At 34.0% G+C, this 25,964-nt stretch overlaps 6 protein-coding genes across 8 annotated transcripts; 2 read left to right on the top strand and 4 right to left on the bottom strand.

The window, feature by feature from the left end:
* Nucleotides 1–939: 939 nt before the first annotated feature.
* On the top strand, nt 940–7,807 carry LOC123306785 (carotenoid isomerooxygenase). Of its 2 annotated transcripts, none has more exons than XM_044888928.1 (13): nt 940–1,368; nt 2,624–2,732; nt 2,786–2,897; nt 3,008–3,154; nt 3,603–3,811; nt 4,570–4,650; nt 5,084–5,173; nt 5,422–5,546; nt 5,605–5,781; nt 6,149–6,371; nt 6,728–6,795; nt 6,848–6,946; nt 7,495–7,807. In XM_044888928.1, the coding sequence occupies exons 1-13, from the start codon at nt 1,237–1,239 to the stop codon at nt 7,672–7,674; spliced, it is 1,752 nt and encodes a 583-aa protein (XP_044744863.1). In that variant the 5' UTR covers nt 940–1,236; the 3' UTR covers nt 7,675–7,807. The 2 variants fall into 2 exon arrangements, with proteins under 2 accessions (XP_044744863.1, XP_044744862.1); XM_044888927.1 differs by having other exon boundaries at nt 943–1,368; nt 6,149–6,377; nt 6,734–6,795.
* Nucleotides 7,708–8,955, bottom strand: LOC123306787 (nucleoredoxin-like protein 2). Its single transcript, XM_044888930.1, has 3 exons — nt 8,499–8,955; nt 8,215–8,363; nt 7,708–7,942 (listed from the first exon to the last, which is right to left on the bottom strand). Exons 1-3 carry the CDS (start codon nt 8,655–8,657, stop codon nt 7,804–7,806), a joined length of 447 nt encoding a protein of 148 aa, XP_044744865.1. The 5' UTR covers nt 8,658–8,955; the 3' UTR covers nt 7,708–7,803.
* A 145-nt stretch (nt 8,956–9,100) lies between these two features.
* Nucleotides 9,101–14,396, bottom strand: LOC123307656 (phosphofurin acidic cluster sorting protein 1). The gene is made up of 10 exons (XM_044890049.1): nt 14,122–14,396; nt 13,757–14,060; nt 13,456–13,701; nt 12,993–13,284; nt 12,659–12,906; nt 12,257–12,462; nt 11,736–12,108; nt 11,201–11,528; nt 10,996–11,115; nt 9,101–10,772 (listed from the first exon to the last, which is right to left on the bottom strand). Exons 1-10 carry the CDS (start codon nt 14,223–14,225, stop codon nt 10,651–10,653), a joined length of 2,343 nt encoding a protein of 780 aa, XP_044745984.1. The 5' UTR covers nt 14,226–14,396; the 3' UTR covers nt 9,101–10,650.
* A 1,850-nt stretch (nt 14,397–16,246) lies between these two features.
* Nucleotides 16,247–20,548, bottom strand: LOC123306853 (kinesin-like protein subito). Of its 2 annotated transcripts, XM_044889027.1 has the most exons (5): nt 20,272–20,548; nt 19,479–19,755; nt 18,844–19,078; nt 17,218–18,599; nt 16,247–17,145 (listed from the first exon to the last, which is right to left on the bottom strand). In XM_044889027.1, the coding sequence occupies exons 1-5, from the start codon at nt 20,419–20,421 to the stop codon at nt 16,337–16,339; spliced, it is 2,853 nt and encodes a 950-aa protein (XP_044744962.1). In that variant the 5' UTR covers nt 20,422–20,548; the 3' UTR covers nt 16,247–16,336. The 2 variants fall into 2 exon arrangements, with proteins under 2 accessions (XP_044744962.1, XP_044744961.1); XM_044889026.1 differs by having other exon boundaries at nt 16,247–18,599.
* Nucleotides 20,549–20,640: 92 nt separating this feature from the next.
* Nucleotides 20,641–24,739, top strand: LOC123306854 (DNA helicase MCM8-like). Its single transcript, XM_044889028.1, has 12 exons — nt 20,641–20,941; nt 20,999–21,376; nt 21,433–21,692; nt 21,746–21,850; nt 21,974–22,132; nt 22,188–22,404; nt 22,636–22,796; nt 22,848–23,060; nt 23,140–23,255; nt 23,397–23,619; nt 24,045–24,206; nt 24,459–24,739. The coding sequence occupies exons 1-12, from the start codon at nt 20,788–20,790 to the stop codon at nt 24,654–24,656; spliced, it is 2,346 nt and encodes a 781-aa protein (XP_044744963.1). The 5' UTR covers nt 20,641–20,787; the 3' UTR covers nt 24,657–24,739.
* On the bottom strand, nt 23,781–25,871 carry LOC123306855 (39S ribosomal protein L9, mitochondrial). The gene is made up of 5 exons (XM_044889029.1): nt 25,772–25,871; nt 25,388–25,711; nt 25,104–25,304; nt 24,839–25,049; nt 23,781–23,937 (listed from the first exon to the last, which is right to left on the bottom strand). Exons 1-4 carry the CDS (start codon nt 25,841–25,843, stop codon nt 24,894–24,896), a joined length of 753 nt encoding a protein of 250 aa, XP_044744964.1. The 5' UTR covers nt 25,844–25,871; the 3' UTR covers nt 23,781–23,937; nt 24,839–24,893.
* Between the last annotated feature and the right edge of the window lie 93 nt (nt 25,872–25,964).

Below are 25,964 nucleotides of genomic sequence, written 5' to 3'. Positions count from 1 at the left end.
CTGCAATCTTTATCTATCTCATCAAAATAGTTTATTTGTTGTCCTTTATTATCAACGCATATTTCAGTAGATGTTGCCAACTTGTGCAATAGAAACAAAACTCTTTAAATTTTAAATACCCATTTTTACTTTTCATTTTTAAGTACCTACTTGAAATATTTTTTTTGGGAAACGGTTGAAATGGTTATTTCATATAAAATACATCATTTTCGTCGGAAAAAGGATTTCCTATTGCCAAATAAGTTCCCACATTATTGCGTTTAAGGAGGGTAGAACCCTTTCTACCCACTTGCGCATCTTAGAAGTCGAAAAATGAAACTTCTCAGAATTATACCTCAGATAACGCCAGTCATTGTCCAGATTACTTTGCTATAGGAAAAAAATTCCCTCTGAAAATGAATTTTCAGAGAAAATATAGTATCAATATTATGCCTACAAATTTAATTTGTATTGCATATAACGTAGTTTATCGATCGAAGTGTCCTTCAACTTGAATTATATTATTGCATTATTGATTCTTCTTTGTGTCTATTACATTCCATTAGTGGAAGACAATCTCTAATACATATTTTCTTATCAGATTCACGTGATAAGATGGTTGAAATTGAAGGTAAACAGATACCTACAGGATGATCAAGTAGGTGTAATGTGCGCCGTTTGTTTTTCGATAGATGAGGCTATATTCATACATCGAGAAAACGGTGAAAAGTCACTAATGCATCAAGTATACATGAATGTGACACCTGAGAAGCAATTTTTTATTTTTTTCTGACAGAAATGAAATTGAGCCAGAAGGCAATTAAAAATTTTGTTATTCGTTTATTTATGAAAAATAGAATAGGTACATGAGATCCATACCCTCTCACCTTGTAACAGCCTGTATTTCGAGAACTGAGCTTTTCCGTTCATGTTCCATTTTCGACGTAGAATATACCTTCGAATTTTTTCAACCAAATTTCGGTGCACCCCATATGAAAATCTCTAGGTATGATAAAACAGATGATACCGTAAAAAGAATAAAAAAAGTTTTCCAAATTAGGAGGGGTGCGTGATGAGAAACACTCGACATAAACCAATTTTGCTATACGAAAGATTTTTTCGGCCACTCTATACGAGTAATTCTTTCATCAAGTTCCATTCAACATTGACCTTCAGAGCGCAATCCAATTAGGGTGTCCTTTCTGAGAGCTTATAAAAGGAGGATGATCGTGGAAACGTGATGAAATTGCTGCAGGTATGCAGACCAAGGTGGAAATCCCTGAAAGTGCTTTTCTCGCGACATCAAGTGTGCCGGGGGATAGTAGTCCGGTTTTCACTTGGTCGCCCTTACCCCCCAGACGACAGCTCAGTTTTACCAAAAAGCAAAAGGTAGGTTTTGGTATATTTGGGGTAGTTTCAAAGGTGAGTATTTTTTTTATAGAAGGTAGAACTCATCGAAATATAACCCGTTGCGCCAAAAATTACCTAAACAAAACTTTCAGTCTTTAAAGATGAAAAAGGTGAAAAAATCATCGATAAAATAAATCCTCATTCGGGCCTTGTTCATGTGTGATCTGCATTATCGAGAAATATACGCATAATTGAGAGAAACATTTTATCTTTTGAAGACAATTCAATTTGATACGTTAATTATACACTCTGGCAGAAAAACCTGGGGACAACTAGTTGAATAAGATCAAAAACTTTCGAATTTTTACTAATGGCTGTAGCTATATATGCTATATTAAAGGAATATTAAATCCTTAAGTCACGTTCATTTCATACTACATATGTATTTCCATGGAATATACAGAGTGAGTCTTTGAGTTGTACAAATATTTTAACAGAAGATTCTTGAGCTCAAAAGAAATACTTCTTTCCTTTACCATTTACCAGCTCGGTTTAAAATATACAGGCTCTTGAAAAACCATAAAAAAATGTTATTTCTGGTTCTATCGAACAAACGGTTTGATCGAATGAAATGAATTAAGGAATATAGTTTTTCATTTATTTGATGAATCTTTTTCGAACACAAGATATCACCCAAGTCTTCTAGTTTTCTCATTATGACCATTATTACGTACCATAAAAATACTAAAAATTCAAAGAACCCAACTACTGAAGCTAAGTTGGACGCTATGCAATGAATATTTGAACTTTTTTTTAAATAAAAGTATATTTTATCGTATAGTACGCTGTTTTCGAGTAATTTGATTGAAAAATATCGATGATATTCGGAAAATTGGGTACTTTGGCTGAATGCAACTCTGTTTAAAAGATGCACAGATTGTAGTGTCACAGATTTAGCTAGTTATTCTGAAGGTAATTTCGTTTTTCCAGTGGTGGCATAGCTCAATATGAAAACTTAAAATGGCTATATCTTTTTATCAGGGCCGAATCGGAAAAAATGGTATGGAAAAAAAGTGTTTCTTTTGACCTCAAGGACCCACTGTTAAAATATTTGTAAGAGTCAAAGACTCACCCCCTAGAAGGTTTAGGAACTTAATCTTTAATAAAAGGGTGAATACTAGTTGCTACCATTAGTTAGATGTTCGTACAGTCTTGTGGTAAAAATATCAGGATAAAGGTTTAAAGGTTTGCTACTATTACAGGCATCCTTCATTATATACATAATATTTTACAGTTACCCCATAGAGTTTCCGAGAAGGAACTCTATCCCAACTGCGATGTAAATGTTTGGTTGAGGTCTTGTGAAGAAGAAATCATTGAACCATTAGAAGGATGCGTGAAAGGTGAACAAAGAAAAAATTGTTGAAATCCATATAGCAATAATCCTCATTTCTAGGAACTATACCGCCTTGGCTGCAAGGGTGCCTATTGCGAAATGGACCAGGATCGCTCAAAGTTGGACATGAATATTTTCAACATTTATTTGATAGTTCTGCTTTGATTCACAGGTAGGTTGAATCAAGTATAGCAGTACTCGAGAGTAGAGAGATGGCTTGATGGATTTTCACGAGGCACCGTTTAGGTCAAACGTGTTTTGGCAAATATTCTGCAATTTCAGATTCAACATCGCCGATGGAAAGGTGACCTATCAATGTAGGTTCTTGAAGTCGGACGTATACAAGAGAAACTGGGAGGCCAAAAGGATTGTGGTCACAGAATTTGGGACGAAAGCCGTTCCAGATCCGTGCCATTCGATTTTTGATAGGTGAGTTCAATTCAATCGATAGCGACTCAAAAAAAAACAACAAATTTCATACTCGAAACACACTTTGAAATCTAGAAACTGAATTACATGATTTTTTTCCACTAATAATTCGATTTCTACTTCAAGTACCGACAACATCAATTCAAAATTAAATCAAACAAGAGTTGCTTGTTAGTTGCCGTTCTTACTCAAAAATCAGACACTTTTTCTCCCACAAGGCCAGTCCATATGAAAGCTAACGCTGAGGTCGAGCTAAGCTGAGGTGAACAGCTGAAAGACTTTGGTGGGTAACCATAACCAAATTCATTCAAAGGGGACATTTTAAATGTTTAACCAAACATCAGATGTTTTTGCATAAAACAATCGATTTTAAAGATAAAAAAATTAAATTCCTTGTTCAGAAATGTCGACAGTATATTCATATTAATCAACGCTTCATTATCTTCAGGGTGGCTGCAATTTTCAATCCGTCCCTGGCTCAATCGGACAACTCTATGATATCTCTTTACCCGTTTGGGGATCAAATATATGCATTTGGTGAAATTCCCATAATACATAAAATTAATAGTGAAACTCTGGAGACAGAAAAACGAGTAGATATCAGCCAATATATATCTATTGTTCATCACACGTCGCATCCACATGTTCTGCGAAACGGTAAGAAATAAAATTATAAAGAAAACACACAATATAACATGTTTTTCAATTTAGTTTAGGTAGTTTTTCACCACAACACGTATTTAGCTAGTATTACAGCTTCTTCAGGTGGGAAAGGATAATAATAAATAGGTGTTACCTACGGGTGAAGGTAATATTAATTTGTCATTACCTTCGGAGTAATTATTACCTTCACTCCAGGTAATACTAAGTTAGTATAACAACACATTATTCAGGTGGGTGAAGCTGGCACTTACTTACTTTTATCTTTGTAAAAGCAGTCATTGTGAAAACACATACCTGGGGTGAAGGTAATAATAATTTAGTATTATCTTATTACTACCTTCACCCTACTACCTTAATATTACCTTCACCCCAGATAGGTTTAGCTGTCACAAGAGGTGGATGAAGATTATAGTAACTGCGAAGGTGAGTTAGTAATTATTACCTTCATCCACCCAGAGAAGATTGCCAAACACGTGTAGTGGTAAAACACTCATCCTACAGAAAATCATGTTTTGTAGTTCCTTGAATTCAATGTTCAATTATTGTGGATTTTTATCAAGTTCGGCCACATCAATTCAAACATGAAATTATATCCTTCAGATAGGAATAATTGCAAGTTAAAAGGATGGATGAAGTTGTCCATATCTCTCGATCGAAGGATATTCATTTAGTTTCAAATGTAGTGAAGTATCACCTAGAGTAATTTGATCGGGAATCTAAATGATATGGATCATTTATGTAGTTTTTTTTAGGAGATGTTTACAATTTGGCCATGTCAATGAGCACAAAAGGGCCCGTTTTCAACATTGTGAGGTTTCCTCATTCCGTCCCTGGTAAGTTCACATTATACAGGGTGAGTCAAACAAATATTTCAACAGTAATTCTTGATTTTTTCCGATTCGGCCCTGATAAAAAGATATAGACATTTTAAGTTTTCATAATGAGCTGTGTTAACTTAAAATGAGGGAAACATGCATCAGGAAGTGTAATTTTTGTAATACTCTGGTGTAGTTTTTCGTTTTGAAAAAGATCCAAAAACGCGCATCGATGAATCAAGGTATAAACACTGCAATTTTGAATAGTGCTATACTGAGTGTTAACTTAAAATGAGGGAAATATGCATCAGGAAGTGCAATTTTTGTAATACTCTGGTATAGTTGTAGATAATTACACTTCAATGCGTTTTAATTTATAGTGCATTCATTTTATACCCATGACAATCATCATCTGATGACTACATCATGATTTAATGTCTTATCATTTCAGAATATCACGAGGCAACATTTGAGAAAGCCAACATTGTAGCTAGTATTCCTTCAAGATGGCCGTTTCATCCATCGTATATGCACACTTTTGGTAAGGTAAAATGATCGACATGAGAAAAATTATTGTCAGCGACTTTCCATGTTACAGGATATGATTACTTCTGCTATAAGACGAAAAAAGGTTTTAGAGTAGTTTTATATGTTATATTATTTTGAAAATTGAACCTTGGGCGCCCGAAAACAAAGGAAAATTTTGAATTAAATTTGGTCCTTCATGGACGTGTGAGGCCCAACTTGGTAAAATCATCTGTACCATTTATACAAAGAATATTTTTTCAGGTATAACTGACAATTATTTTATCATTGTCGAACAACCTCTAAACGTGGCTGCTGCAGCTGTCATAGCGAACAAACTGACGAACGAATCGCTAGCTGGTTGTTTCAGATGGTTTCCCGAAGAATATGTTCGTAAAAAATATGACTTTCTGAAATTGCTTTGAAATAAGCTTGATTTATTTGCAGACTCAAATCAATGTCATCTCTAGAAAGACGGGTACGTTATGCCGAAAGTTCTACGCAGAATCTTTCTTCTACTTGCACATCATCAATCAGTACGAAGATTGTGGTCATGTTGTGGTAGATATTTGCATTTATCGAGATCCTTCGATGCTCGACTGTATGTACGTGGAAACTATGAAGGTAGGATAATAAACTAAAATTGAATAAATTCTAAGGCCACACAGTACACACTTAATTACATTACAGGTTTAAATTGAGATTTAATAGTGACACTGCGACTTTCTACACTCGATTTTAGTATTCGTTTACTGATTGAATTTACACCAGTGTAGAGGAGGTGTAGTTCAACTACATCTCCTTTTGACTATGTGTAGATAAACTACACTTCCTTTACACTGGTATAAATCAAATCGAGTGTAGAAAAGTGCTACACTTTTTATGCAAACGAAAGGACCTATTGTTAGTAGTTGTGTGAAATTGGACTGGTTTCTTTGTTTCTTCTGTTCTACCAGTCAATGTGAATCGGTGTCACTAATTTTCTTTCCAGTCCATGCATCACAATCCCGATTACGCAAAAATGTTCAGGGGAAGGCCAGCTAGGTACGTATTGCCGATGCATGAAGACGAGAACAAAGATTCTAGTTTGAACATCGTGAAATTGGAGAATACAAAAGCAAAAGCGTTCTATACGAGCAAAGGGGACATTTTAGTTACTCCAGAACGTTTATGTAATGTCGGATGTGAAACACCGAGGATCAATTATGAGAATTTCTTGGGTAGGTATGATCGCAGCCCTCTTAACACTGTTTAAGAGGGCTGTGGTATAATCTCTATAATCTTCTCATTTGGTACTTGGTAGGTATGGGGGGATGTAAGCATCCCAATGAAAATGGAGTTCGACCTGTTTCAGGATTTTTCTCGAAATTCAACATTTTTTATGAAAAAAAATTATATGTTTTAATCCTATGTTACTCGTTTTAAAATATTGAACATGAGTAGAATCTTCTCATTCCAATAGAGATGTACCTAAACGTGAACAGTTTTCTTTTCGTTGTCGACTTCAGACCATAAATATTCAAGTAATCAAACGATGCCTGAGAGATCAATATAAGGATATATTATTCCATTTTAGGAAAATCATATCGCTTTTTCTACGCCATCAGTTCCGACGTTGATGCCGAGAATCCAGGAACGGTAATGAACGAAACCTATCAAAATACCATTATTCAATCAATTTGTTTTTTAGATAATAAAAGTTGATATCCACAACAAAACGACAAAGAAATGGTTTGAATCGAACTGTTATCCAAGTGAACCCATATTTATCCCTTCTCCAGAAGCAAAGGTAAAAATCATTGATTTGATATTGAACAAAAAGTAGCTCTATAGGGTGGCGCACAAAAATCCACCCGAAATATTTCCAATGGCAACGTCCAGTTTCATAATCGAATTTAACGTCACTTTAAGCTTAAAGCTTCCTCTACTGTCATTTTTAGTAGGGTTAAAGGAAGCTTTAAAAGTAAAGCGACTTTAGGTTTGATTATGAAACCGGTCGTAAGATTTTTTTTTGGAAAACGTCATTCGATTCTCATTTTTACATAGGTGCATCTTTTTAAATCGTGAATTCGTGAATTAATTGATGGAATTCACAATGGCACTAAAAGTTAAGATTGCCATTTAAAGAAAAGAAACAACTCAACTACCCAAGTTCCATACCTCGTAGAAGACGCATGACAAACTCCTCAAATATACATGAAAAGTTGCTTTAACTGAAAAAAAAATTGACCTGCTGGACCATTTTCTACAAAACATTATACCGGTTACTGAAAATATTAATTTAGCGCGTAACGTTTTACCCACTGTATATAATTATATTTTGAAAAATATTTTCAGTTTGAAGACGACGGTGTTGTGCTTTCGGCCATGGTATGGGGCGGAGATGACGAAAACCACGCAGGTATCATCATTCTAGACGCCAGAACATTCACAGAGATCGCAAGAGCTGAATTTCATACCCCAAGTCCTGTACCGAAATGTCTACATGGGTGGTTCCTCCCCAAGAAAGACGTTTAAACCAAATAAATCGACTCAATCAAATATTTGACGTTTACAGTTTAAACAGAAACATTTACTGTTAGTATACTCTAACATACGTCAGATAATGAACAATTACATGTATATATCGAATAAATATTTGGTATTTCAATCGCTCCAAGCCACAACAACGTTGAGACCAAGATTTTCCAAGTCCTGCAGTGCATTTCGTGAGATATAGGTTCCATCCGGTTTCACCACCACTATAAAAGGTATGTGTGAAATTCCGAACCTCCAACGTATTTCCCTAAAGCACAAACGTTTATTTTAATTTATTATGAACGAAAAAAATGTGTCCTGGCATTTTTCGTAAAAGAATGGCGACAACTGAGCAAAACGCTAACGCGAATTTTATATACGCTGCTCAAAAATTGAAGTGGATTTTCTAGAGCGATTTTTTGATATTGTATATGATTGAAAAATTAACGATCTTGTTAAAGAAAATCGCTTCTTCGTTAGATACATAATTTATAACTCGAGATCGGCTGGACTCTGTTGTAATTAAATATTTTCACTTACTCAGCATTAGTTTCCATTTTGGTGGCATCTTCAAATGGAACTGCATACCAAGGTCCACTCAACCGCCGGAAGAAATAATCAAAATCGGTAGCACTTTTCTCTGACGCAATCAGTATTATTTCAAAGCCGCAACGGTGCTTGAAAGCTTCCTGAAATAGATCATATCGAAAAAATGATTACCTCCAAGCCAGTGGCAATTAGCATGTATTTCACCGGGAAAAGCATTTGATAACAAAGATTCAAGGAGCCAAAATCTATTCTGTACAATTCAAAACATAACTTACCTTATAAACTTCTTTTAGTAAGTTCATGAGTTCTTTAATTCCTTTGCATTTGGAAGAGGCAAAAAGTAGTATATAAACTTGTTTATTTTCCAGAACTTCCATGGCACTGAATCTCTCCCCATCTCTGTTTATAAGAGATTTCCCAAAAAAAACATCCATACTGAAGAATATAGTAAAGAATATCAAAAATGACAGATGCTATGCTTTGTCAATGAAAATTACATTATTTTTTAGCATCAGGTAGATTCATTATTCATGACTGTCAGCAAAAATTGAGATTCAAGACCCTCTGTTCATTGTAACGCCCAATTAGTCGAATTCGGTTGATTATTGGGATCATTGTATAGTCCTTAGATTGATAAATAGTCGGATATTGCATCTTTGACGATATGATGGTATGAACAGAAAGCCTAAGGCCTATTCTATTGGTCGATTATTTCGAATTTCATAGTGGTCAACCAATATTTTCGAAATAATCAACAAGTATTTTGGGATATCGTATCGTACAGAATGGATCATTTTCTAATCAATGTTACTAGTTTGATCCCGCATTAAATTGAAATAATTAATGTGAAAACACCCACAAAATGAAAGTCATTTCAAATAAAAAACTTCTATTTAACTATTCTACTAATCTCATGATTAATAACTTTAGGATATGTAATTTGTAACGGCATGCCCAAACACATCTTGCAAGATTTATAGGAACCTGCTCTTGATGAAAAAACTGCATGCTCAAATTTGATATCCTAAAGTGTTATATAAATGTTTTCAGCCATACTATTGAATATATAATTCGACAAATTATGTCTAATTATCAACCTCTTCGTTTGAATCAGTTAAAAAACTTTTTTTTGCAATAATTCCTTAGAAATTTTTATGGAATGACTAGTATTCAAGAGTATGTAATTCGAACAAATACTTGACGGCTTTTATTCAAAACTCCTATTCACAACATATGAAAAAAACGATGATTTCTACAACTGCGTGGGAGAAGGGAATTTTTTGACACATAATTGCACTTTTGTATGTCAAACTTCGGCGCTATTACAACAATACAGCAAAAATAGCGGAGGAAAATGGAATTAGAACCATTTAAGCCTTCCCAGCAATTACTGAATGCAGCTCCTATTATTAATTTTTCAAAGGAAAATGGAGATCATCAAATTTTGAACTAATTTGCAGTAAGCACATCATTCAACTGGCTATGTTCACAATTGAACCGAAAATAATGCTATCTTCGGCTTCATAATGATCAACATGTTTGATGAACCAAAATTAAAATTGATTGAATCTACTGCACAAGCTTACCAAGATTGAGGCACAACAAAACTGGCACTGTTAGTTCTCGACTTTTTTTGTCATATTCCTCACGACACAATGAAGTTAACTCGAAAATTCTTCATTGCAGACTGAATTTTGTTGATTTTCATATCACATCTCAAGATTGAAAATTATTGAAAATGTGTTACTACTATCACAACAATTTGTTTATAATATTTCATATCCACTTCTCTTGGTATTGGACAAAGTGCTTTTTTTTATTTTAAGGTAAGTTGATGTTTTTCTCAGTGTTACGAAAAAATATCAACATAGTTTAATGGACATAATAATAAAATATATTAATAACTGAAAATAATCGAATATATTTTTAATTAATCAACTCGAGATCAAAATCTGATGGGGTATCAAGAAATCAAATTATAAGAATAGGAAAACACGAAATATCAATAAAATATGAAGTACATAACTCATCAAATTCATACAAACTTATCTCCAACTTAGCTGAGACAACAAAATATTTCGAATATGAAAATATTTTTCTTCTCCATCTTGCATGCTGCATGGAAAAATCTGTTTATTGAATAAAATTATTTTCAGCAAAAATTATAAGATGCTGAACTTGTTACTCAATAAATATCACTTATCTTTCGTATGACTGAAAACTAATATGAAAGTTGAATAAATAAACGATAATGTTGGCACGCGATATACATTTTTTTTTGCAGCCAGCGTAATCTGTATAGATATATATTTTCTTCTTTTATTTAAGGAATCATAAAGCAGGTGGAGTTGTCCCAATCAGGAACTCGACCATTAAAGCTCTGTTTAAGAATGAATACTATCGAATTAGCAAACTGCTTCGTTAATCTCATTCAGCGCTAGCTAACGGCACACCCACTAAAGCCACAGGCACATATTTGACATGAGTTTGCCAAGTAGAATTTAGTTGGAAGAATTTCACGCCACTGAATTCCACGCCATCCACGTATACTGGGAACAAGAAATGGCACTATTAGTTTCCCACAAAACCGAGAGAATAGATTGAAATAGTTAGAAAAATGGGAAAACTTCAAGGTTGCAACAAACATGATGAGAATTATTGAAAATCTCGTTTTGAAATTTAGGTTATGTGTATTTGATTTTATCACGGTTGCAAAAACGTTGAAGAGAATAATCCGAAATGGTAGAAATTCATTTCAGCTTCATTACATACCTTTCAAAGGAGTATTGTGAGAAGAACGAACTGAGCAAATCATCCTTGATACATATTCAATGAACTGACTTCTTGCTTCTGTATCTTTCTCTTTTTCCTTCTTTTTGCCTAATCTCATAACTGCAAGCAAAAAAAAGTGAAATGTCAATTAATTCGGTTAATTATGGCTTCGACAGAATAGATCTAAAGGTTAAATAATACTCACTCTTCTGTTTTTTCTCTTTGTTAGCCAACTGTATGGCCACATTCAGTCCATTAATACAGGTTGGAGTAACCTGAATCCCTCTGAAAAGACCCTTTATGGAAATCTTTCCATCAGGTTTGCATTTCTCAGTCTTTTGAACATTTTCTCCTATTTTGGGAAACTGCCAATAGTCAATCTGTAGTTCCAGAGGTTCCCACATCTCCCTCACTTGCACATTAGGCGATGAGGGGGGAGTCAAAGAAGGGATTGAAGGAGGGCTGGAACATGTCACATCATCCATGTCGACCGAAAGGCCAGATATGGGATCCACTGGTCCAACTCTCACTTCCTGAAATGAAGAAAAAACCCAATTTTCTTTTAATCGATGATTTTATGTTGGAATTAGTTATTTACGATATGAATATTGGTAACAAGGAACTGAAGGATCTTAATTGAATGCTAGTAGAGCCTTCAAAGTATTAATAGTTCTCTCATAATGATTTTTATTGAAACCAATAGTTCCCAAACTAAAAATACAAGTAAAAAAACCACTCACATTTATGAACGGTATGAAGTGTTGATTAGAATCATCGTAACATGTCAACATCACTTCACCAACTGGCAACTGCGCAAATGGGGCAGTGGGAGGAGCCGAAATATACTTCTGCAATTTCTGCATATCGTCCACCCTGAAGTCATGTTCTGTGGGAAACAGTGTAGCATATCCCTGATCTAACAAAGTTAACTGCTTCGCGATATTGCAAGTTCCCATTGGTATTATATACAATCTTATAAATGAGAGCCAATCTGATGGTTTGGATGAAAGAAGCTCCACATATGGTCTTATTACCCATCCTACTAACAAGTCTCCTCCAATTAGGATAAGTCTGATGAAAGTAAAGGTCCCTGTTTTGGAACAACTGTTGTAACTAAAAATATTCAAATTACAAGTCAATATTCAATATAAAACCAAAATACAAGTATCCTACGTCAATTCCTAGCAAGACAGCTGTCAACACTAAGTGTGAACACCCTGTAGAAATCTAAGCTATTCAAGTAATTAAGGATTCCACTTACTACTTATGAATTTTATTGCATAGATGGGATAAAATGGCCTTCACTTCTACTGCAGATATAGGTTGGAATACTTTGTGATGAGCAAGCTTGGAACATATGGGATTCACCACATTGTCTGGCCCACTAATTAAAAATATATTTTCGGGAAGAACACTTTCTTCTAATGGTAAACTGCAGGAGATTTGTTCCAAGAACGTCTTTCTTGCCTAGAAAAATACGAGGTTGCAGAAAAAAGAGCGGAACACTAATTTATCCTCTCCATTCTTAAGTATTTGTATGAATCAATATACTTCGCGATCAAAACAACTAACATCTTATTTCTACCAAAACCTTAATGTGTTAATTATGTGCAGAAAGACAGATTGAAAAAAAACTAAAATAAATATTTGAATTCTAACTTACTGTTATTGTCTCAAATATTGGAATATCTGAGCAAACACTCAGAGAATTCTTTTTTTTAGCGGAAGATGTGGAAGAGCGGAAAAGCTTGGCTTTTCTTTCAGTCAGTTCTTGCATGATGTTACTGAAATCATTGTCGTTACTCTTTATCTTCTCATATTTCGCAGTTGGCTCCCTAGGAGGTGAACCAGTTTGTGCATCACTTTGTATCTCAGGATCTGTGCCACAGAGATCCGCATTTCCATCACTCCCTGAAAAATTAATGGATTCTTGAAGATTTCTAACTGAAGTAATAGACATTTATTCACCATTCAATTTCATATCAAATATGAATTACCTGAGTACAACTTTTCTTCAAATAATTTATCAGTATCTATAAAAGTTTGGCTACTTGAGTCTAGAAGACTTTTACTGCTGCTGAAAAATGGTCGTAAACTAGGTTTTGGAGTACTGGATATGGACATTGTATCCTGTTCGCCACCGGAATCTTCATCACAACTGAGGGATTCTAGTTCTTGGAAAAGAGCCTGAATATCACTAGTATTAGTGAGATCTGTACCCCTCCCGCCCTCACTATCAGCTACACGGAACCTCCTCAACAGAGATACAAACCTCTGCTTGAGATTATGCTGAAAGGTTTTAGTAGTTTTAAAATACCTTTGGTCTAACATTAATCAAACAGTACAGTGTCTTAAATAGAAGTGTATGGGAAGTGAGGTATAACAAAGGGTTGTATTTTGGTGGTTATTATGAAGTAACTATAAAATAATTTTATCTATTAATTTTCTGTCTGCGCTTACTCTTGCATGTGGTATTTTAGTCCTTATTGGTTCACAGTCAGATAAATCCCCTACTTCTTCTTCTACTGAACTGATTTCATCATCTTCATCACTAAAGTCATATTTATGATCCGATTTACCCTCCTGATCAACTGGGGTAGAGCTAATCTGCATAACACTCAACCGTGCTACAGGTCCAGTTCCTTTTTCTTTACCATTACTATCAGACATCAACTCAAGTTCTAAATCCATATGTTTCTGAAGGACCTATCATCAACACAATGGTATTATAAATGTTAAACAATTTACCGAACAAAGCTACCTGATCCATTCTAATAATTCCTTCTGCAAGTGTTTTGTACCCTAACATAGTACGGTTCTTATACCTTTTTCGTCTTTGGAGCAGAATATGTAGCTTATTACCTTCCCTTTTCAAGAAATGGGGATACTGAAGACAAAAGGTAAGATCCAAAGTGGAATCTAATAATCCATTAGGCGGTAGCGTTAATTCGTGTGACCGCAGTGTGCGTTTTGTAGATTGCATTTTCACAGCAATTGAAAGTGACTGCAGTTCTGATCCTAGTGGTTTTAAAATAACCAGTCTTGTGAGTGTCAACGAGCACAACCTGAAAAAATCAATGCTCTCATACTCCATTGATTAGAACTAATATATTTTTATTATTTTACCTAGGAATACAGTTCGAAGGTGTTCTATCCACCCAAGTAGCATAAAGCCGCATCTTATTTGGAACAGTCCCAGAACTGGTCATGATTTTAAGCTTATCAGACATCTTTAATCTATATCTATTAGGTTATTGCTTTAACGAATCTCAGTCATATTTCCTGGGTTTGTGGGACGATTGTTGTGTGATTAATTATCAAAACTTTACCAACAAGTTTTCCTCTTACATTTTTTATCGAAGGAAATAAACCGACTTCTGTCAGATTCAAGTGACAAAACAATGAGTAAACTTGAAATACAAAGGTTACCATACATGTTCGGATTTATATTTATATCAAATCTGTATACATCAGTTCTTATACAAGAATAGGGCCTTCGGAACTTTATAATAATGAAGTTATGAAGTAATAAATTAGTTTTGTAAGGGCTATGCCTCAAATCTTATTGAAGTAAGTGAAGTATATGTACTTCAACTGAAGTATTGTATAATAAATGCCCAAATTTTAAATCGGATCACTTCGCTGCAAGAAAGTCAGTAAAAACATCTTTCAGAGTCACAAAGTTCTCTCATTCTCAGTAATGTGGGATAAGAACTGAGAAAATATTATGTTGATCCAAAAGCGGCAGAGACAGCGGACTCTGCCTAGGGCAGGCGACCCCGGCTAGGCCGCTTTAGTTACATGCATGATCGCTAACTCACTGATTGTGATTATTATATTCGTTGATGCTTTTGGTATCACTTCTCAGAATTCATTCAATATTTATATTGAATACAAAACATACTTGCAGAGGTACTTTAGGACAGCGCCGGTCCTGTATTGATTTTGATCGGAACATCAATGGTGAGCTTTAGTATAACAATTAATGCTCTATGGTTTAGGTTCAATCACAGATCATTGATTCACTTTACATTCATACCCAAAACCTGGTCTCATTCAATCAAGAAATTTCATTATTTTTTACAAACCACTTTCAATATAAGGCGACTGCACAATTTCCCGGGAACGAGAACGCAAAAAATTTGAGATACATATTTGTGGTAACGAAAAGAAGAATGTTGGCTAAAGCTAGATTCACAATCAATTCACGGGCCGAAGTGCACTTCGGCACGGAAGCTTAGCAGATGGCGTTCTCCGTTACCATTCACAATGAAATTCAAGACAAAATTTCTTGCAAGTCGCAAACTATCACTTCGGCAAGGAATTTCGTGCCGGCTATAGATGATGCTGATGCTTATGTTTTGATCAGTTACATTTTTGATTCATTTGAGTATTTGGTTCCAAGATTATTGCGAATGGTAAATTTCGTGCCGAAGTGCACTTCGGCCCGCGAATTGATTGTGAATGCAGCTTAAGTTTAAATTTTCCCGTTCGCGGGCAATTTTGCCTTCAATTTCGACCGTTATTTTTTCAATTTTAGTGTGTCCTACAAAAGTAGGCTAAGGCAGAGACAGACAGAGTTTGTCTCTGGTCTGGTTTACGCAAACGACTTTCAAACAAAGTTGTTACTCTTTCTTGAGCTTCTTTGAATCAAATTCGGTTTCATTGTTTCAGATCAAATAGATATTTATTAGTAAGGCCGTAGATCTATCTACATTTATTGGTAGCAAAGATTAACTCTTTGTTGGTATTAATCTTTTAGGGCTGATTCTCCTCAGGCCTGTGCGGATGCGCCTTGGGCCCTCGCTCTTAACTTTTTGTGATCGTTTCTCACACAAGTGACACTTGTGGACACTTGCGCTGCGTCACACAGTTGACACTTGTGCTTCTTCCCACAGGTGACACTTATAATTTAATTAATATTCGATGGTTTTCCTTTTACTGTAGGAAAAATGAATTTGAGAAATTTTAAAAATTCCACCTTCTTCTTGGGGTATCATTCAAGTGGGCAAAAATGCAATTCGGTCCTTTGTGATAAAAAATGGCCGGTCAGGGATCGCCGAAAAGACTTCGTGCGACCTCCAAAGTTTTCAACATTTTTGCACAGATATTAGGTTTGTTGTTACGAGTGGTTTGCAACGGTTGTGAACTGTACAAAGCAAGCGCAATTCCATTTTAGGGTAGCGAAAATCCATTTGCGCTTGCTCTGTACAGTTCGGAAAATCACAAATCGACAAGTTAGCGCTTCAAATTGCGATAGAACATAAAACTTTTATTTAACATATCACATTATACACATAAAAATATTAAAAAAATCATACTTGAAGAAAAACAATTCGAATCAACTCAAAAGAGCGCCGCCAACAGTTAGCCTAAAAGAATCACCTGTACTTCCAATCAAATCATCTGAACTTAGGGACTCGCTATTTCTTTCATTATTTTCAGCTATATTTACTGATGAAATTGACCCATCTATACCTTCATCATATGTCTCATTCATATTTTCCGCTTCTGTTTCATCCTCTTCAGAATCGACTTTATTCAATGAGGATATATCCATTTGCGTTTGCTCCAGAGTAGTAACCAATTCAGGTGAGCTCTCTTCGTTTATCAAACTAGTATTATAATCTACTACCATACTATTCTGCTGTTTACATTGATTTTTGCTAATTGAGAGTCTATTGTTTTGAGTTTGCTCCCGAGTATTATTCAACTCTAGAGAACTCAAACTTGAATTACAATCTTCTATCATACTATTCTGCTGCCTAGATTCATTTTTACTTATCGAGAGTTTATCGTTTTGCGTTTGCTCCAGAGTAGTAACCAACTCTAGAGAACTCTCTTCATTCAACAAACTTGAATTATAATCTTCTATCATACTATTCTGCAGTCTATCTTCATTTTTGCTAATTGAGAGTCTATTGTTTTGAGTTTGCTCCCGAGTATTATTCAACTCTAGAGAACTCAAACTTGAATTACAATCTTCTATCACACTATTCTGCTGTCTACATTCATCTTTACTTATCGATAGTCTACAATTTTGCGTTTGCTCTGGAGTAGTAATCAACTCTAGAGAACTTCCTTCATTTAGCAAACTTGAATTGTGATCTACTATCATACTGTTCTGCTGTTCACATTCGTTTTCACTTATTGAGAGTGCATCGAATTGTGTTTGTTCTAAAGCAGAATTAATTTCAGAAGTTTTTGATACACCATTTGAAGTTGAAAAATTGTCATCTAGATTTGAAGAACAATTAACTGAATTCAACACTTCACCTTTTCGAACCAGTTCGTCAATGCTTTCATCTGTATTTTCTACTATATGAACTTCAGAATCTGACCCAACTATGCTGTCTTTCCCCTCACAACAAATTTCATTGAACAGAAATGAATCCATTTCCATTTTTTCAAGAATTCTTTCATACTCCACAATCAATTTGTTTCTACTTTCGATTCCAAGTGACAGTTCTTTGATTTCTTGTAATTTTTTCTCCAATTGATTTATATTATCTTTGGAAATTTTCAAATCTATTTCATTATCTTCGAATTTTTTCTTGAGATATTCTATAACTTCATCCGTTTTTCTCTTCAACAATTTCATTTTGTTCTTTTCAATTTTTCTCTTCATATCTTGTTCAATCTTCTGCAATTCCAACCGATATAACTCTTCACATTCTTCTTGCAAAAATTTTTTTTTCCTATGGAATAAGGCTTTGGAGTCGTTGAAAATTTCTTCCCACCCCTTTATGAGGGCTTCTTTTTCTAATTTGTAATTAGTGGGTCGATTTCTTTTCAAGTCTTCGTAACTGAATTTTCTTTCATCCAAGGCTTCTTCTAGCATCTTTATTTCTTCATCGAATTCAAAGAAATCTCTAGACTTATTAGATGAGACATATTTCATTACCATTTCTTTCGATATGATGTCTTTTGTTAATGCAGAAAAATTAAGAACACTATGTGTATCTTCAGCTGCTTCTTTAGAGGAGTTTATATTAACTATTATACAAAAATCCTCCAAACCTGATAAAGCCCTTTGAAATAACTGAGTGAGTTTAGAGTCTCTATACGGAATTATGTGTTTTATGTTAGGATTTTTCAGAGAATTCACCAGATTATTAATGCACTTTCCAAGAACCAAAAGCGAGTTATTAATACTATTACATTCTTTTGATCGATCCCTATCATTAGCCCTCCTAGTTCCATCCGCTCCAGCAAGATTGCAAATATTTAAACATGATATGAATGATGTATCTCTATTTGCTAATGTATGAGCTATTTTAATTGTGAAAATTGAATGTGACCGGTTAGAATACCGCATGCTAGTTTTTGGACATTTCAATTTCTGTGCACCATACTGATAAACTTGGTAAGCTTCCAATCCGCTTGAAACACAGAGGTATGTCAGGTCTTTGATGTAGGGTTTCCCATTCGAAATACCCAGACGAAGCTTTTTTTTATCACCATTGGTGGGAATATTTCTTTGAAGTAGATCATAAATTTCCTCATTTGAAATTTCTACAAAAGAGACCCATACGCCTAGTGAAACTTCTGATAACTGTTCTAAAGAAGCGAAAGGTTCACATCTGAGTTTATCTTGCATTGCTCTGAAAGTACAAAATATTTATTAATGATATTATAGCATTTACTTGATGAGAGATGAGAAAAACTTTACAGCTTCATAGCATTGAGTGCTTATTCCATTATATCAAATATTCAGAGTGACCAAGACAAAACTTATTTACTATTTTGTAGAAACATGCTCAAAGATATACTCTCTCCATAGTTTTTCACTACATAATATTATATAACCCTTTTAATCCATTGGGTGTAGGCTCCAAGGATACTTACTGATATGATTTTATATTTCTCGATCTGTCAGTTGCTCTTTGTGACCTCAGAATGCTTGCTTTTAAGGTCTGTTCAAATCTTTTCTGATCTGGATTCAACCGAATAACTTTACCTTCCGGGGAGGGTTTCACTGAAGCAACATCGGGTAATTCTGGCAAAGTTTTGAAAATATATTCTAAAGTTCTGGGAAAAAATCCAGGTTCTTCCGGAGTACCAATGGTTGTATAAGTTTTCCCTACAATTAACATCTTGTTATCAGTACATACACTTATTATTTAGATGATGAATAAATGTGGTCAAAGGAAGAAAATTTATAAAATCAAAGAGGTAGTTTCTCTTTTACCAACTTGAAAATGTTATAATGATAGAGAAACATAGTGAATATATGTAATCTAATCGATAAAAGTGTATTCATAATTGTTATAATAATGAAAAAATTGCCAAAACTAGAATATTTTTATTTCAAGAACTCGAAAACCCCCAAGAATTCAAAAAATTTTGCTAGGACAATATCATGTGGTCACACATTCCCATTTTACCATTATCATCACAAACTATGAATACCAAATTGAACTATCACATGATGGAAAAGAAACTTATCAATAACATATTCTCATCACATCTCATGAACTCACCTGCCCCAGGTGTACCGAATGTGAATAAAGTTGTATCTTTTCCATTCAAAAATTCCAGTACCCTTATTTTAACAATCTCATCAAAAATATGAACTTGCCTAGAATTAACATTGAATATTTTTGAAAATTCTATTCTCTTGTAAATGGCTTCTTTATTCTTGGCAGAAGTTCTATAAAGTAGTTGGTTTTCATGAATTACATAATCTTCTGCATTCGTACTTGGCTTGATTCTAAGATATATGGGGATCTCATCTTTTACAATACAGCTGTTGTCTCCCTGTCAAAAATTCAAACTAAGAATACCAATGCAAAATTTTGAATTTAATATGTAATTATTATTACAAATTAGATTAAAAAGGTATGATACTCCAGTACCCTCACTGAGCTGTTTAGGGGAGTGCTCACTCAACATAAAAAAAAGATTCTTATCAAAATTATTCAAAAAATATGGACAATTCACAAATAAAACGCTGGAGTAGTACCTTAGCAAAAGTATCACTAATAATAATTGTGTTACAGTGGATTTTATTACGAATTTGTAAGCAATGACAAAGGGAATTAAAAAACTTTTCAGTAAAATAAAAACAACCTTCAACATTAGCTGTACAAAGTCTGCACTAACTGTTTAGAGCGTCATTTTCAACTCTTCTGCATTATAGCCAAAGCCATTCAAATGATCTCATTATTCTCTACAGAAGTATCCCCAACAGTTACAAGGTGGCTATAATTTTGATGCATGTGATTAGGAAAAGAATTTCAATGTAAATAGAAAGGTGCAAATTTGAATATTTACCTCAACAATGGATTTTTTCCTATCAGTTTTTTCATTCACTGAGAATTGCAAATTTACCCTAACATTATTCAGATTTTTCCAATTGAAATTTTGGATGCTAGGGTCTCTAGACCTTATATACGACACATCTTCTGGAAAATTAAGATTCATTTTGAAAATGTAGTTGTCCACTTTACAAAATACTCTACGATATAAAATATATAGCTTTTCTTAACATTTCAAATAGTTCACGGATGATGACGGTTGAAAATAAAATTCGAATCTCTAACCAGAGAGCTTTATGTGACAGTTGACAGATTACAGAAAAAATAATTTTTGACAAATGATCTGTCAAAGATATACTTTTCTTTGGTTCTGTGTTTCTCTTTGGTTCTGCTTTGTTCTATGCACTCATTTTTGAATTTTGGTGAGGTGAAAATGTGAAAAAGGAAAATGTTCATAATATTTTGATTTTAGCTATTCATTTCAACAATAATTTGAAAGAAGATTAGCCCTTTTTGAATTGGCTGTTTAAAAATGTCTTTTCGAGGAAACAATTCTAATAAAAAATTTGTCTTTAGAAATAAGAATAAAAGTAATCCTAAAAGAAAAATTTTAACTGAAGTGAGCGTTATAGATACTGAGCCGTCACATGGTTATTATGGATTCAAAATTTATTTTCCTGATGAAGGTATATCGCTCTTGTTGTACAAATGTATTGGGAAGAAATTATTTTAATACGTTCCAGCCCTTATCGATGTGAGCATTTTGCTGATGGAAATGAAAATGTGTAGAAGGTTTATCGACCAAAATAATGGAATATTTGATTTCAACATGATACAAAAAACGAAATGCTTTGTACTTGATTATAAGTTATTGGTGGAGGAAGAAATTTTCACCCACTGGTCGGATTTTCAGACTGAACTGATTAGCAATACTGAATATATTTTGAACTGCTTCGGCCTAGCCATGCACCAGACAATATGCGAGGATTTTATTTCCAAAACTGAAGATGATTCAGATGTAACATTGGAAACTTTTCATTCAAATTTAGGGAAAATACGGGCCAAAATTATAAACTATGAACCAATTTTGCAATTGAAAGATCTCAAAGTAAATATTTATGGTGAGATTGAAGCTCTAATTCGCTCAAAATATTGAAATTTTTTCTTTATTTCATAGAAAAACTCAGTAGTGTTCGGGGCACAGTGATTAAAGCTAGTGGAACCAAAATACAATGTGAATATCTAGCTTTCTCTTGTAGTTCCTGTAAAGGAACACAGATGGTAAAGCAGAAAGATTCAATGTTTACTTATCCCTTGAAGTGTCTCACTAAAGGTTGCCAGTTTAAGAGTAATTTCATACCATTGCACTCATCTCCGCACACAAGAACCATTAATTGTCAAACTATAAAAATTCAAGAATTGATAGGGAATGATCAGGTGAGAAGACAATTTTCGATTATTTGGGAAAGAAAAATTATATTTAATTTCAGTATGAGAATGGTCGTACTCCAAGGACACTTGAATGTGGTTTAACAGAGGATTTGGTGAATTCATGCATGCCTGGAGATGATATTACAATAACAGGAATAATCAAAGTAAATTGATTTCACCTACTTTTAACTATAAGTCGGGTGTGAATCTAACAAGAACTGTTCTTGCTGAATTCACCCCTAATTCGAATCGTTTATGTATTCCTTTTATTTCGAATCAATCCTTAGGTTAAAAAAGAATCCAATATGATTAAAAATAATCAACCATCCCTTTTTACAATGTGCATGGAAGGACTTGCCGTTTCAAATAATAAGAATAGAAATCAGGGTAGCTATGGTGCTTCTGAACGTATAACTTTCCATATGGAAGATTACTATGCCATTCAGGTGAATATTATTCAATTCCATTATATTGATTGCATAATTTCGATTAATCTTATAGAAAATACATGCCGAACCAATGCTGTTCAGATATTTGGTTCAGTCATTGTGCCCAAGTATATATGGTCATGAAATCGTGAAGGCTGGTCTACTTCTTGCCCTTTTCGGTGGAACCAATAGAAATTCAGCAAGGGCGGAGTCTCACATCATGATGATTGGAGATCCAGGTCTTGGAAAATCTCAAATGCTTCAAGCGTGCACAAATGTTGCTCCTAGAGGTGAGCATTTCATGGAATGATTTACAAAGTTTTGAAATATTTTGCATGTGATGATTCTAAATATTATCATAGTGGAAGTTCTGTTGCACTGATGGAGTCAAATTAGACCGAATCCAAGGTCTTTCTGGTGATGGGTGATATATATCTTAATCAATTCCGATTGATAATAATTTCATTGACATTGAAATAAGAAGACCCTGCAATAATTGGAATTGGTATATTTGTCCTCAGGGGTATATGTTTGCGGAAACACAAGTACCAGTTCGGGATTGACTGTAACTTTAACTAGGGAAGGAGGGGGTGATTATTCATTGGAAGCAGGTGCCCTCATGTTAGCTGATCAAGGCTGTTGTTGTATTGATGAGTTCGATAAAATGCGAAACCAGCATTCTGTGAGTGATTAATTTATTCTCATCATCAAAATTATAATAGAAAATTTGAAGTCTCTACTGGAAGCTATGGAACAACAGAGTATAAGCATTGCAAAGGCTGGAATAACATGTACCCTACCCTCCAGAACCACAATTTTGGCGGCAGCTAATCCGGCAGGAGGTCATTATAATAAAGCTAAAACAGTTGCAGAAAATCTCAAAATAAGTGCTCCTATGTTGTCCCGGTTTGATCTTATATTCATACTCTTGGACAATCCTGATGAGGTGAATATTATTATTTTGATGCAGAAATAGGGGTGTGTTTTTTTATCTGTTTATTGACTTGGTAATTTTTTTTTTCAAGGAAATAGACATGTTGCTGTCTAGACATATTTTAGCAATGCATTCTAGCGCAAACAACAGCTCTATGTTGAGATCGATTACTTGTAGGGAAACATCAACCAGTGAACAGAGTTTGAGGTAAAATTCTTCAGATTCTCATGAAAATTTCTAACTTTTGAATTATTGCTATACTATTTGGCGCACTGTGGAATAATCTACTGAAAAAACTCTACCTATTTGAGCATCTCATATGTTGAATAATTCAAAATTTGTTTTCAGAACAAGGCTCCAAATACATCAGAATGAATCTATTGAATTTCTTCCACATAATTTATTCAGAAAATATATAGCCTATGCTCAGAAATACGTCAATCCAGTTTTATCAGATGGTGCGAAAGAAGTGATTAAGGAGTTTTATTTGAGCCTTCGTAAAAGATTTCAAACAGGGGAGAGCACACCAGTTACCACTAGGCAACTTCAATCCTTGATTCGTCTTACCCAAGTAAGATATTTTCCGAATCCCTTACATTTTGAAATGTTATGTGAACAGGTTCAGCACAGGATTTTGTTGAAAATTTAGATTATTGAGGCACATAGTTAGTGCCCTGGATTGAAAATCCTTAATTATTACTCTAAACTGTAAAACAAGAACAACGAAGGTAGTACTTTGTATATTATATTCATTCATTCATTCATAACTTATTTCTGGTTCCTTGATCTGTTAATGTCTATCAAATATTTGGGCGCGCTAATTGTGGATATCCAATTTTATACATTTAATCCATTGAAATCTGAGCTCACTTGTCATCTGCCAGTAATTCTAGAACAAAGATAATTTTTTTTAGAACAGTTCTCCATTTTAGCTTCTTCATACCTGTTCACATATTTTTCTATTAATCATGGTGCAAATAAACATACATTTTTCAGGCAAGAGCAAAACTTGAACTTAGAGAAGAAGCCACCACCCAAGATGCAGAAGATATTGTAGAAATAATGAAAAGAAGTTTGAGTGACATATTCACTGATGAAACTGGCTTATTAAACACAACCCGATCCCAAAACAGTACAGGAATGAGCAGTAGAAATAAAGTGAGTTCCTTCATAATTTCTTGATTTGAACAAAAGATAGTGATTTAATTAACTCATTTATCGATAAGAACATTAATTATTGAAATCATTAGTAGCTAGATTAGTAAACAAGTTGATTATAAGAATTTTCTGTCAACTTTATTGAAAAAAATCAAAGAATTCTCTATATACTCTATTTTCTATTTCCAAAAAAATAATTCAGGTATTGTTCCAAGAAATTTTTCTTTCTTTAATACTCTAATTTTTTTACAGGCACTAAGATTACTGACAGGTCTTCAGCAACTCTCTAAAACAACATCGAAATCTTTATTTACCACAAGAGAAATACAGGAACTGGGGGAAAAAATTAGTATACCCTCTGAAAAATTCCATAATTTGTTACAAACTCTAAATATCCAAGGTTATCTTTTATACAAGGGCTCAGATACCTATCAATTATTAAGTGCCTAGGAGTTTATTGAAATATAATAAATAGTTATTTTTTATTAAATAATCATCTACTGTAAATTACTCAAAATAAATTTTTTTAAATATCTGCATTTCTGATAACTTCAACTGTGCTTTCAAAGTGAAATATGTATCCCTTCTACCCATTAGGTGTAGAGTATAATAACTGTTTCCTATTAACTTACCATTGAATAAATAAATTAATTCAGTTCAAATTGAAAAGATGCAAATATTGCAAAATTATTTCAACTGATTCTGTTCATACTTTTCAAGATCAGCAAACACAGATTCAACTGGTATCTTCCAAAATTCTTTTACATATGGTAATCTATCTGATGGATCAGTACTCCAGTGATGTAATCTACATTTTACTTCTTGTTTCTCCTTTGGACTAAACTAAAGAGTATGAAACATTAGAGTTGGTAGGTAATACCTCTAGCCTGAGCTTACCACAACAGTAATATAGAATTCTTTTCCTTCTATATTCATATTAGGGCCTTTAATTGGCATTTCTGGAAGAACAATTGCCTTTTCAGGTACTTCCCACCCACACTTCCTGAAGGAAACTTTTATATGCCAAGGTTTAATCTCCCAAGGTGATTCCATGTTCATTACAACTGATAAAGTCATTTTAGCTAAAGATTGCATACACTGGAAAAAACTTTCAATTGTGAGGGCTATACTTTGATTGATAATCTATGGGGCTATAGGCTGAAAATCCCATCATTACTCACCATGGGTACTAGAGGAGATGAGGGTTTGTCTTCCACATCATCTTTCAAACTAGCATACTTAGAAATATTCTCCTCACTAGCATAAACTGCTTTTTGTAATAATATTAAAGTATTGTAACCATAGGAAGGTTTTACTTCTACAATGTCCCCTTTACTACCCAAACCTTCTACATGTGCTGTTAAGATCAATTTCAATTGTGGCTGTTTCTCAATTGTTGTATCTTTGACTAATTCATAAACGTAGTGCCTGCTTCGTAGAGTTTTGGGTGGCATATTTTTTTTGTGCAATTGTACGGGAAATTTCCGCTTCAAGATGTAAGTTGTCTGCAGAAAAAGAGTGTTAATGGCCCTAATTTAGACCATTTTAAATTAAGGAGAACTCACTCTAACTTGTTGATTCAATATTGAATGAAGTGTTTGACATTGAGGCATTAAACTCCGCACAGAAGGCCACATCTTGGTCGGAAATATTATTCGACTTGATCTGATTATTCTAATTTACAAAATAAACTTTTAAATGAAAAATTATTTTGGAATCGGAAAATTGAGGTTCAGCCATAGAGCATGAGTTCTTCTA

This window comes from Coccinella septempunctata, chromosome 2, assembly GCF_907165205.1.
Source record: "Coccinella septempunctata chromosome 2, icCocSept1.1, whole genome shotgun sequence".
Classification (NCBI taxonomy): Eukaryota; Metazoa; Arthropoda; class Insecta; order Coleoptera; family Coccinellidae; genus Coccinella; species Coccinella septempunctata.
The sequence above is the reverse complement of the archived record's forward strand: the minus strand, read 5'-3'. Positions and strand labels throughout refer to the sequence as shown.

Coding starts and splice junctions, on each gene's coding strand:
- LOC123306855 (XM_044889029.1), bottom strand. CDS start 25,843: ATGTGGCCTTCTGTGCGGAGTTTAATGCCTCAATGTCAAACACTTCAT. Junction 25,712..25,771: donor TATTGAATCAACAAGTTAGA/GTGAGTTCTCCT, acceptor CTTTTTCTGCAG/ACAACTTACATCTTGAAGCG. Junction 25,050..25,103: donor AATTCTATATTACTGTTGTG/GTAAGCTCAGGC, acceptor CATACTCTTTAG/TTTAGTCCAAAGGAGAAACA.
- LOC123306787 (XM_044888930.1), bottom strand. CDS start 8,657: ATGGATGTTTTTTTTGGGAAATCTCTTATAAACAGAGATGGGGAGAGA. Junction 8,364..8,498: donor TACTAAAAGAAGTTTATAAG/GTAAGTTATGTT, acceptor GATCTATTTCAG/GAAGCTTTCAAGCACCGTTG. Junction 7,943..8,214: donor AAAATGGAAACTAATGCTGA/GTAAGTGAAAAT, acceptor TTTGTGCTTTAG/GGAAATACGTTGGAGGTTCG.
- LOC123306854 (XM_044889028.1), top strand. CDS start 20,788: ATGTCTTTTCGAGGAAACAATTCTAATAAAAAATTTGTCTTTAGAAAT. Junction 21,377..21,432: donor TCTCAAAGTAAATATTTATG/GTGAGATTGAAG, acceptor TTTATTTCATAG/AAAAACTCAGTAGTGTTCGG. Junction 23,256..23,396: donor ACCAGTGAACAGAGTTTGAG/GTAAAATTCTTC, acceptor ATTTGTTTTCAG/AACAAGGCTCCAAATACATC.
- LOC123306785 (XM_044888928.1), top strand. CDS start 1,237: ATGCAGACCAAGGTGGAAATCCCTGAAAGTGCTTTTCTCGCGACATCA. Junction 2,733..2,785: donor ATTAGAAGGATGCGTGAAAG/GTGAACAAAGAA, acceptor CCTCATTTCTAG/GAACTATACCGCCTTGGCTG. Junction 3,155..3,602: donor TGCCATTCGATTTTTGATAG/GTGAGTTCAATT, acceptor CATTATCTTCAG/GGTGGCTGCAATTTTCAATC.
- LOC123307656 (XM_044890049.1), bottom strand. CDS start 14,225: ATGTCTGATAAGCTTAAAATCATGACCAGTTCTGGGACTGTTCCAAAT. Junction 12,463..12,658: donor CAATATTTGAGACAATAACA/GTAAGTTAGAAT, acceptor GTATTTTTCTAG/GCAAGAAAGACGTTCTTGGA. Junction 12,109..12,256: donor TGCAATAAAATTCATAAGTA/GTAAGTGGAATC, acceptor GAATATTTTTAG/TTACAACAGTTGTTCCAAAA.
- LOC123306853 (XM_044889026.1), bottom strand. CDS start 20,421: ATGAATCTTAATTTTCCAGAAGATGTGTCGTATATAAGGTCTAGAGAC. Junction 19,079..19,478: donor ATTCGGTACACCTGGGGCAG/GTGAGTTCATGA, acceptor TGTTAATTGTAG/GGAAAACTTATACAACCATT. Junction 18,600..18,843: donor AGAAATATAAAATCATATCA/GTAAGTATCCTT, acceptor TTGTACTTTCAG/AGCAATGCAAGATAAACTCA.